At 42.4% G+C, this 12019-nt stretch overlaps 1 protein-coding gene and 1 long non-coding RNA gene across 10 annotated transcripts in view; one reads left to right on the forward strand and one right to left on the reverse strand.

Moving 5' to 3' along the window:
• Nucleotides 1–397: 397 nt before the first annotated feature.
• Zcchc13 (zinc finger CCHC-type containing 13) lies at nucleotides 398–1495 on the reverse strand. The gene has a single exon (XM_060374308.1). The coding sequence runs from the start codon at nucleotides 1379–1381 to the stop codon at nucleotides 869–871; it is 513 nt and encodes a 170-aa protein (XP_060230291.1). The 5' UTR covers nucleotides 1382–1495; the 3' UTR covers nucleotides 398–868.
• A 6605-nt stretch (nucleotides 1496–8100) lies between these two features.
• LOC110544626 (uncharacterized) overlaps nucleotides 8101–12019 on the forward strand; it is a 52878-nt gene continuing 48959 nt past the window's right edge. For 7 of the 9 annotated variants that reach the window (XR_009588479.1, XR_009588477.1, XR_009588480.1 and 4 more), the window contains exon 1: nucleotides 8119–8240. This is a non-coding gene — a long non-coding RNA (uncharacterized LOC110544626). Of the gene's footprint in view, nucleotides 8241–9096; nucleotides 9321–12019 lie in introns of those variants that run through there. The other 2 variants (XR_009588474.1, XR_009588475.1) reach the window with 2 other exon arrangements.

Raw genomic sequence — 12019 nt, forward strand, 5'->3', positions numbered from 1 at the left:
GGAAAAAATAATTTTTTTATTTCCTTTAGTAGCTTGTACCATTAGGTAGCAAACTACTTTACCCACTGAGCCACTTCTCTGGCTTAAGATGTCTTTTCAAGTTGTTTAAAAGTTAACAAGATCAGAGCTGGATGTGGTGGCTCCCACCTGTAATCTCACCAGTTGGGAAGCTAAGGTAGAAGGAGAACTATATGTTTGAGGATCAAACCTGGGTTCCAGTGTGAGGTCTTGGCAAAAAATACCAAAAGAAACCAAAAAAACAAATACAAACAAACAAACAAAAACCCTTAAAACAAAATCAACCAACCAAAATGCTGACAAAGATCAAGTCCTTCGAAGCTATCAATATAATAAAATGAAATATAAAACTTATCAAAGTCATAGTTTCAGAAAGCTTTATTTGTTCTAGAGGTCTCTGAGGAAATGTTACTTCCTCAAGATGTTCTTGCCCCCTCAATCCCCAGTAAGTACAGTTTTCCTTCTTATCCTTTCAGTTGGTGTTCTTTTGCTTCAGGGCAGTTTACCTTCGTCTGACACACCCGTACGTATTATTTGTTAGTAAGTTCATGGCGATGTTCCAAACTTGTTCTGATTTTTTTCACTAGCAGTTTCTACTGAAGTGTGTCAAAGAGTCCACCAGTTGTCTTCCGTTCAAAATAACCGTGTCCTACCTGAATTTCCTCACGACAACCAAACCGCAAGCTGATGTATAACTTTGCTGATGGGTTTCCCCCGAAGTCTTTTCTTGTTTTAAGATGGTAATTATGGTGGTTTACTAGTAGCTTCCATCTATCACCCTTTGGGTTAGCAAGGACATTTTAGAAACGGCATAACTAAGTAGTAGAGGAGAGGGGATTAAGGGAGGGTTCTAAGCAGTAGCCTCAATGGGGCATTCCCGGGCTAGATGTCCAGACTCACCACAGCGGTAGCAGCTAACTTCACTTGCCTTGCTACAGTTCCCTGCCATATGGCCGTTCTCGCCACATCTGTAGCACTTGATCTGGATGCAGTCTTTCTGGATGTGGCCAAATTCGCCGCAAGTGTAGCACTTCTGTTCTTCCTGACGGTCGCAGTCGCGAGCCAGATGACCAGGACGGCTGCAGATGTAACAGCACAGCTCCCTCTCTCGTTTAGCCTGGGTACAGTCTTTAGCGATGTGGCCTCTTCTCCCGCAGTTGTAGCAGGTGTCCTGGAGAAGATCGCAGTCCTTGGCGTAATGACCGCTTTCACCACAGCGATAACAGATGTCGGACTGGGTGGCGGAGCTGCACTGGGGAGCTCTGGTACGACTTCTTGGTGTTCGCCCCCGAGTGACTCCCTTAGGACAATCCCGGGCCCAGTGACCAGAGCGTCCACACTTGAAGCAGCTTTTTCCGCTCATGGCTACGGTGAGATCTTTCAGTGAGCAGGCCCACACACCGCTGCCACGGAGCCCCGAGGCTACCCCCCCTAGTTTGGCTTCAGATGGAAATGGCAGCTGCCTTGCCGGCTTCTATGACGTTGACTTTGCATGAGCTTTGCACACGGCCTCAGCGTCCTCTCGTCACCTGCTTTTTGACGTGTGTGTGTGTGTGTGTGTGTGTGTGTGTGTGTGTGTGTGTGTGTATGTGTGTGTGTGTGTGTGTGTGTGTGTGTGTGTATGTGTGTGTGTGTGTGTTAACTTTTATTTTATTTCAGTTTGGTTGGGTTTTAATTTTCCCAGACATCCCAACATCATCTCACCACCTACTCCGGTTTGGTCTTGAACTCAAGATCCTTTCGCCTGGTTCTCGTGAGTGCTGGAACTAGAGATATGTACTACAGTACACAGGCCTAACTTTTTTGTTGGTTTTCAACACTTGAGTCGTGTTAAATTTGACTTTGAACCTCTTTCCGTTCAGGAATTCCAGGAGGCCTGCAAAACATTGTGAGTTCTACATCAAGCTTGAGTACATAACAAGAAAACCTGATTACTTATTGAATCACACAGAAAGCCCTTTCTGTACTTGTTATGTTATTTTAATTAACTAATTTGAGGCGCTGTCTTACCGTGTAACCCTGGATTACCTGGAATTCATTGTGTACCATAGGCTAGCCTCAAATTTGCAAGAATCCTCCTGCCTCTAGCCACTTGAGTGTGGGTTTACAGGTATGTGCCATATCCAGCTTTGATAGCTCAATAAAACATGGTCATAAAAATAAGAGATTCACAAGGGCTGGAAAGTAGCTTCAGAGGTGCTTTACTCACTTTAGCGTGTACACATCTTTTGTTCATCTTTTGTCCAGAGCAACAAACAACACATTAAATATATTTTTTTCTGAAACGCTACCGTGAGATTTGCTCACAGTTTAGCACATTTGATCATCATTGCTGCAAACTTAACTTCCCATTTTTGTGGGAATGTGTGTTTTTCAAGTGGGTCAGCTGGCCTTCAAGCAACTGAGGATGAACTTATGATCCTCCTACCTCTACCCCCAGAGTACAAGGACAACACAAGTGGGCTGCCATGCCTGACTTACAGTTTTAACTTTCAACATCAAAGCAGTATTTAGGTTATTAATGAATAAAATTGAAGCACTCAATATAAAAAACACAATTTCTTGGAAAAGATAAGCTAGAACCCCTGCACAGATGTAGCCCATGGCAGTTCAGTGTCCAAGTGGGTTCCATTGTGATAGGAACAGGGACTGTCTCTGACTGAACCGATTGGCCTGCTCTTTAATTACCTCTCCCTAAGGGGAGAGCAGCCTTACCAGGCCACAGAGGAAGACAATGCAACCACTCCTGATGAGACCTAACAGACTAGGATTAGAGGAAAGGGAGGAGGACCGCCCTTATCAGTGGACTGGAGGAGGGATATTGGAGAAGAGGGAGGGTGGGACTAGAAGGGGGTGAGGGAGGGGGGCTACAGCTGGGATACAAAGTGAATAAACTATAAATAATAAAATAAAATTAAAATTAAAAAAAAGAGTTGGGGATACAGCTCACCTGTCTAGTATTTGCTTATGCCATGGGTTCAGTCCCAACCAAAACAAAACATAAATACATTCAAATATTGGATTTCTTTTCTCATCGGTGTTTTACAAATTGTTTATACCTTGGATATGGACATGATTTACATTTAAACAAATACAGAAGTATTAAGGAATTAGCCATTTTCTGTTGTTGTTGTTGTTGTTGTTTGAATCAGGATCTCAGGTAGCCCCATATGTCCTTCAACTTTATCCTCCCACCCCTGCCTCTTAGTATTGTGGTTCTAGGCACGTGATACCACATTTCCCTTTACTTTTAATGTGTGTGTGTGTGTGTGTGTGTGTGTGTGTGTGTGTGTGATGCTGGAGGTCTAACTAGGGCTCTTACACAGATTAGGAAAGCATTCTACTACTGGACTAGCGCCTCAGCCCTAATGGCCTTTCTTCCTTTCTTTCTTTTAATGGAGTTCTACTAGATTGTGTAGCTAGGGCTAGGTTCAAATGATCTTTCTGCCCCAGGCTCTCCAACAGCTAGACTGCAAGCACGTGGCACTCCGCTCTCTTGACTTTTTATATTTTATGTTTGTACACATGTATGTCTACATGCATGTATGAGTAAGAAATAATGTCTGATGGTTCCTTTTCAAAATAACACATCAAGTCAGTCAGCATAAGCAGAACTAGAAAGGAACAGGAGATACTGGACCCCTAGGAATTGGAGCCTGCCTAAGTTAGGTATTCTCTCAATGTCTAGGAGAGAACCCCCCCCTTCCTAAGTAAAAGTTTAAACAGAAAATTACTAGCCGCTAAGCTTGCCTGATACATTTTAAAACAGCCAGGATGTAAAATAGAGATGAGCCTATTTATATTTTTTTTGTTGAGAAAAAGACAAATGTAAACAGCACAGGAAAAGATGCAATCTAAATGACATGTAAGATTGTACCCTCTCTTTTTTTAATTTATTTATTTTTGTTATGTGTATTGGTGTTTTGCCTGCACATATGTCTGTGTGAGGGAGTCAGATCTTGGAGTTACAGAAAGTTGTGATCTGCCATGTGGGTGCTGGGAATTGAACCCAGGTCCTCTGAAAGAACAGTCATTGCTCTTAACTGCTGAGCCATCTCTCCAGCCCCATGAGTGGATATAATCTAGAACCTCTGCTTGGATGTGACCCGTGATAGCTCAGTAACCAATTGGTTTCCTATAGTCAGAGGAACAAGGACTATTTCTAACAGGAACTCAATGGCAGGCTCTTTGACCTCCCCACCCCACAAGGGAGGAGCAGTCCTGTTAGGCCACAGAGGAGGACTTTGCAGCCAGCCTGAAGATACCTGATAAAACAGGATCAGATGAATGGGAAGGAGGTCCCCCCTATCAGTGGACTTGGAAAGGGGCACGGTGGAGATGAGGGAGGGAGGGTGGGATTGGGGAGGGAATGAGGGAGCGGGATACAGCTGGGATACAGAGTTAACAAAATGTAACTAATAAGAAAAAAAAAGATTGTACCCTCTTAAAGATTTAGACTGAGAAGAAAGAGAGGAATGGGCTTGCTGCATTAGAGTTATAAAAATTGTTCTTTGCACTCTATCAACATTCCAGGTGGACACAGATTTTCTGATAATTAATTAGCATTCATTCTTTTGATTTGGTTATTGTCTCCTATTCAGATAAATTCATTATGGCACTTGGAATCATTAATTTACCAATAATCTACTTGCTATAAAGAAAGAAAGGAAGGAAGGAAGGAAGGAAGGAAGGAAGGAAGCCAAGCCAAAAAGGCACAGAAGAGAATGACTGTAACCGAAGTGTTAGCAGAGGGTTGGGCCTACGACAAGGAAATTTCTGGGTATTCTCTAGATAGCCAACTTAGCCAAATTAATGAACTTTAGGTTCAATGAGTGAGCCTGTCTGAGAAAAATAAGGTATAAAGCTGTTGAGGAAGACATCTAAAGTCAAAGTCTGACCTCTACGCACCACACACACACACCACAGAAACGCACATACACACATACCACATAAACACACACACAATATACATATACCACATATACAGCATGCACCACACATACGCACAGACACACACCACCCACATACACACACACACACACATACATACCACACACTCACCACACATAGACACACTGAGGCACACAAACTTGTGTATGTATGCATGCATATACTTCCCCCACCTGTATGCACATATATACACACAAATTATAATTTAAGTCTATTTGCTGAGGCTGGGTATGTAGCTCAGTGGTAGAACACTTGTTTATCTTATACAGGGCCACAAGTTTGATCCCCTGCACTAGGAAAAAAAAAAAAAAAAAAAGGAGGGGGGTAATCTGTTGAAAGTATTTGCTGAAAAGCTTAAAAAGTTGAAAACAAAATTCAAAATTTTTATGCCTTTTTCATCCAAGATTGTTATAATTTTAATGAATGTGCTGTTGTTTTGTGCGTAGTGGTCACAGTGTATCTGAAGTACAGGTATTACTATAGTATTAATTGGTCGAGAATGTTGATAATCTACAAATGTCAAATGTATAAACATTAACCTTTTTTTTTTTTTTTGAGACAGTCTCATGGTGTAGCCCTGGCTGTCCTGGAACTCACTCTGTAGGCCAGGCTGGTTTCAAACTCAGAGATTCACCTGCCTCTGCCCCCTGAGGGCTGGGATAACAGGCGTGTGCCACCATGCATGCCTTCTTTTTTCTTTTTGAAACAAGGGGTTTTATTCTATAGTTCAGCCTGCCATGAACTTTGCTATGTAGCCTAAGATGGCTTCAAAGAATCGATCTTTTTGGCCTCATTTTTCAAGTGCCTGGATTACAGGGTCTCAGACATGCTTTGCTGCTGAGCTGCAGAGCCATATCCCCAGCTCCCAAACTGTCTTTGGAGCATTTGTCTAGTTTTTCTTTTTCTGGTAAGAGGGTTACATATTCCAGGCTGGCCTTGAACTTTCTATGTAGCTGAAGATGACCTTAAAACTCTGATCATTCTGCCTCTACTTCCTAAATGCTAGCATTATAGATGTGTGCCTCCATACAGGGTTAAATAGTACTGGGGATCTGAAGCCAGAGCTTTGTCCAGGCTAGGCAAATACTACCAGCTGAGTTACATCATCAAGACCTAAAATACAATTACTGATATCCCTTATAATTGAAAATCTCAGAGAAATTAAAGTCTAGGAAAGACATATCTTGAACTTTACAGATGATTTCTAACATGTCTATTTATGTTTGCAATTTGTCAGATGAAAAATATGTTGTTTCTTGTAATGGTAATCTAAAAGAATGCCCTTCAGTATAATCTTCAGAGTGAACTAAGCTAGTTTTACAGAAAAAAAAATTAGTTTGAGCTTTGTAACTACAGTCTGTCTTAATTCTGTATGAGTACAACTTTTGTTCTGTGAAGCTAGCTACCACTTTCATAGTGGTCTCCAGGTAAACTTAGCTTAATGGTCTCTTCTGCTGCTCAGATTTGGCTGAAAAGAGATTTTCCGTCACACTTCTCTCGCCCTCAGAGAAAATTCTCTTTCAGAATGAGGGAGGGAATTGTCAAATTTGGAATGTCTTAATGAAAAGTGGTGACTAGAGCTGAAAACAAGAGTTCTTATGCATGTTATTTATATGTCCACTAGGTGGCGAAATACATCTTAGGACCTTGCCTTCTACTTCTAGTTGGATCACATTTGTCTCAGGTACCAGCAAGCAACTGATTTTCTTTTTCTTTTCTCTCTCTCTGTCTCTGTCTCTCTCTGCCCTTTCTCCCTCCCTCCCTCCCTACCGGGAGCCAATGCCAGCTAGTGGAAAGTTACAGACAGCTGCAACAAAGTCGTAGGTGAGAGATTTATGTTTCCAGAACTTATGAGACATCTGTGTGTCAGGCTAGACATTTTGAGATACCTTAGCTGACATTCTTGTAGTATCTCTTTTAGTAAACATTCTTGCGGTGTTCTGCATCATCATTAATCACGCTGTTATATTTTGTAAACTATATTGCTGATACATTTTCCCTTCCTGCCTTCTCCCTATAAAGTTGTGTGAAATTTTTCAAATAAACGAGAGCGAGATCAGACTATAGACTTGCTCTCATTCTCTGTGTCTCCTTGTCTCCGCTTCATTCTTTTCACCCTCCTTAAGAACTCCTATATAATACTATAGTAATACCTGAACTCCTGCTGGACGGGACACCTCCCTCCCTTCTTTTCTCCTTCTCTTTCTCCCCTCTCTCTATTTCTCTTTATGTCTGCCTCTGTCTCCCTCTTTCTCACTTGTATGCTTCTGGCGTTCTACATGAAAATCTACATTCTAATGTAATGATAATAGACAGGCAACAGTCTGATGACACAGTTTTCTCAAGATTCAGGAGTGATTAAGAAAATGGGGGGAATCTTTAAAGAGACTCTTAAAAACCAGGATTCCCTACAGGAAACACGCTGGGAGTGAAAAGAGCCTATCCCAAGAACTCTGGTTCCAGGTATCAGGAAAAGACTCTCAGTCTCAGAGTGTCTGTAATTTCCCAGTCTATGTAATTTGGGCCCACAATTAAATCTACATACATATATTTCCTTTCCTGGAGGAGCGAGGGCCTTCTCCCTCCCCCCCGCCCCCCCCCCGCCAGGATTTGCCATATAGGTGAAGTTGAACTCACGATCTCCCTGTCTGTCTATTAAATGCTAAAAATACAGACACTCATCCACCATGGTCAGTCTTTTTTATTTTTATTTTTTCTTCAAAACAGTCGGAATATTAGGTACAACAGGAAACACTAAGGGGTTGGCAGAGTTCCAGAGAGGCAGAGAAGGCCAAGAATTGTAGGGTAGGCCAGAAAGGAAATAATCACAGTAGTGAGACCTGATGGTAAATTAGGAAGGATGGGGAATAACGTACTGACGACAGACAGAAAAATGGGCTGAAGAAGGGCTTTATGGTGGACGCCGGTGTGAGCAGAGAGGTAGGAAAGGCTGAGTGAGCTAGGGACCTGGGTACTGGGCAGATGGTGAATGCTGCTGTGGACGGCAGAGGGGCTCTCTGAGGCGGGAGGGGGAGGGGTCAAAGAGCAGCGCTGGGCGTGCTCCGCAGCACACTGCAGCGCTCCAGGGCTTTGGCCCGTCAGTGCAGCAGCTTGCAAGTACAGCCGGTCTCGTACTTGGTGTTGATGGCCGTTCGTTCAGGGCTAAAGGGCTGCTGCCACCCAGGCACGTTTCTCTGTCCCGCCGAGCCTCCACACTCTCAGCACCGCCAGCAGTTAAGAATTTTTTGCAACGACACCTGATCCAGCTGGAGGTAAAGGAATGACAAAAGGCGAAAGTATGACATGGAGGGCTATGGAGGGAACTTGGGTCAGGGAGATCCTTAATTTGTTGGAGGGAAAACTGGAGGCCAAAAGAGCCCCAGCCCCCCCAAAAGGAGGTTGAGCACTTACTTAATATTACGAAAGAGATTTTTAGACTCTCCTCTGAACAGGCTTAAGGCACCTGGGTAGAAGTTTCGCCTTCTTTATTTGTTTTGGGTATATCTTAAGGATTCGACTTTAGGAGTAGGCTTCATCCATTCTTGTTTTCCTGGGGTGTTTGTGGATGTATTTTGAGAGTGAGTTCAGCAGGCTTCGAACTCACGGCCATCCTTTCGCTAAAGCTGGCAATGCAGGCCTAATTACACATCCTGCCCTGACTCAGGGGTCAAAGGTTGAAGGGTTTTTTAACCATATTGAGGGAATCCGTGGATCCTGTAGCTTCTCCCCTAGGTTGCTGGTGGATGCCATATGGGTTTGTGATATCACCCAGCAAGGACGCCTTTTTTCCACCCCTATGCAATTTAAGTAGTTTAGCATTTAATCTTGTTAGAGAGGATGTCGCTAATGTTGCCGTGTAGACACTGGGGCAAAACTTTGGCGAGAAACACGTAAAGATACACCCGGCACGAATATTCACACACACACACACACACACACACACGAGCGCGCACACACAGGGAAGGGGAATGACCGGTGCGCTTTGAGTGGACTTTAAGGTCGCAAATGAAGAAACATATCACCAAGTGGTGGCACTCAAGTACTTGTGAGAAAGCCTGACCTTAGGGGAAGGGCTCTACTAGCAGGAGAGATCGTGGCTCTACTAGCCGGAGAGATCGTGGCCCCTTGGGTGAGGGTGGGGTTGAGAGGCGAAGTGAAAACGCATGCTCACTGCAAGCAAAGGCTTCTGCTCGGGTATCAAAATGCCCAGGCGTCGTTGGGAGCACGCCTGATCGTTTGGATTCAACCCTAGGGATCGGGAAGTGCGCGTGCCTGTTGCCAATGGCTTGGCTGGGAGGGCGGGAGGTGCGCCAGGTTCTGGTAATTACGATTTCGAAACAGCGAGGGCTTCGGTAAGTTTTCCTTCTCCCAAATCGCCACTTGGGGCGAGGGGGACCCGTAGAGACGCAAGTCTACCGTGCTAGTTGTTGAAGGGATAGGTGTGAGTGGAGGCTGGGGCCATCGCACTGAAAATCGTTCCAGAATCCGTCTTCCCTCCCCTGTTAGTTTGGTGATGGGAATCTTTACCTGCAGAGGCCAACAGCCGAGGCTATACACGGGTGCTGTCGCAGCATCTTCCGCCTATGGCCCAACCACGTTCTGGCGGAGCCTAGGCGAAAGACTCCTGAGTGATGCTGGCCGTTCTCAGCTCTCCACGGACTCTCATGCCAACAGACTAGCAGAACGTAGGGAAGTACCCTACCACTGTACTGTCTGCCGAAAACGCTTGGGATTTGGCTGTGTTGCTAAATGCTCATTACATTGATTGAAACCAAGATCTGAGCAAACGGCCCTCTGAAACTCTTACTAACACGCAGGGACACTAAAAAGTAAAGGCAGGGGTGAGAGCAAAGTGACCGGGACTTGCGTGTCTCTGGCTTCTGTAGATCTTTCTGCATGGTTTGATCTGTGGTAAAGCTGGGAGGTTGGAGGTCGCTTGTTTGGTTTTTGGTTCCTGAACTGTTGTGCCTCTGAGGATTGCTAGCGAAAAGAAATCTATAGTTAATTGCTTAAAGCTAGTAATTTAGCATTCAGATAGAGGAAAAGGTACAGCATTTTGAAAGGAGATAACTTTTCTATTAATCCTGCCAATGATTTTTGTTGTTGTTGATGTTGTTCCTGTTTCATTCTCTGGGCTTGCTTGTTTAATAGTTTTATGTACAGGTCTATAGTACTTACAAGCACAAAATACTAGTCTAAGGGTTCTGCATAATTCTTTAGCTTTTTTCGTAATCTCCACAAACCTATGGAGTAGCTAAAGTATTACTTATTTTATTATAGATGAACACTCTGAAGAACACAGATTCGTTTGTCTAAGGTTTTATAGCCCAATTGAATGGCCGAGACTGGTTATTTCTCCAGGTTTTATTGCTTCATATTCCTCTGTTCTTAAACATGCCTTATCCCTTCTATGTAAGGAACACAGTTAAGGGAGTTCTTTCAATTTTTGTCTGAAACTTTCTAGTTTCTACCTTTCTAAGGTTTCTACCTTCACCAAAGCAGTAGTAAGAAAGGAGACTTAACTGTTTTTACCCCAGTGCATAGTAAGTATTTGGTTGCCCAAAAGGGAGACAGAAAGGAAATTGTTGATGTGGAAACTCTTGGGATGGCTCCTCGTTTACAGTTGTCTTCTGTATTTTTTGTTCTGTAGAGGGCATAAAATGGTCAACTGCAGCATGCTGGACACACCCTTGTCTTTGCTTGATTTGTCATCTGGCACAGGCTTTAAGGCAACCAGACTTGCTGCAGACAGATTTGAAAAAAAAAAAAAAAAAAAGATTGATAATTTCTTGTTGATTGAGCTAATAGTAAAGATTGTTTTTTGTTAGTTGTACATGAAAGAAAAATACAAATTAAAATTTTTAGTCAGAATACATCCAGTTACTTGGAATTATGTCAAATCAACATTGAATCACTTGATAATTACTTGCCAAATTCTTCCCCAAAAAGTTGTCCCCATTTTTATTCAGAAATACTGCATGTTTTTAGATAAACTGTAAAAGCCAGCATCTCTTTTCTTTTTAATTGATGAGGTTAAATTCTTTGTTTCTTTATTTGTTTTATTTTTATTCATGTGGTATTTCATATCTTAACATCTGTTGAAATTTTAACACTACTATTTATTGCCCGTTAGTGTTCTAGTACTCAGATTTCTGTAACATGTATAATGAATAACTGCTTCTTGTTATTATTTGACTTCTCATTGTCTTTTGAAATGTTTGGTTCGTATATGAATAGTTCTCCAAACAAATTAAATACTGCAGCTTTCTCTGTGGACAGAGAGAAAAAAAGCTAATATCATCCAGAAACAGTGTTCAGTAGTTTTTCTTTGCATCCATCTATACAGTTGATCTGCTTTATATTATCTGTTTATCGTCATGTGTATATTTACACATCTGTCAATGGTTTCATATGTGTACGTATTTGATACACTTTAAATAAATTATTTAGTGAAAGTCTTTAGTTTTTATTCATTTTTTAAAAATTATTATTACTGGGGTAGGAGGCATATGTGCCACGGGATGAATGTGGAGGTCAAATGTCGATTTGGCTACTTAATTTTCCCCCATTTTTCTCACTTAATATATAAAAGGATGATTCAGGAAAAGTATTTTGAAAAATGCGGGGTTTTTTTAGATAGGATCTTAACATATACCAGGCTGGCATCAAAACTGGTAATGTTGGGGAGGATGATATAAAAGTATCATATATAAAAGTATGATATAAAAGTATGCCTTCCTCCTTCGTAACGAATGTATGCCACCATTCCTAGCTCATGTTTTAAAATAATGAAATCATAGAGATAGATAGTGGGTCCCCAAACCTGGGTCTCGGTGTAAATACCAATGATATGTTGTACATATTTGTTAGAGCAAGCCTAGGACTTTAGCTCAGGAGCTAAAGGTGCTAATAAGTAAGTAGCTAAAGCTGGGCCACTTATTCAAGCACAGATTCATTTGGTGGGATGAGAGAGCCAACTCCTGAACTTCTGATCTCTACGTGCACCCACATGCACAGGCTCACACACACAACAAATTCAAATAAATGCACT

Source organism: Meriones unguiculatus, chromosome X (assembly GCF_030254825.1).
Source record: "Meriones unguiculatus strain TT.TT164.6M chromosome X, Bangor_MerUng_6.1, whole genome shotgun sequence".
In the NCBI taxonomy this organism is placed as follows: Eukaryota; Metazoa; Chordata; class Mammalia; order Rodentia; family Muridae; genus Meriones; species Meriones unguiculatus.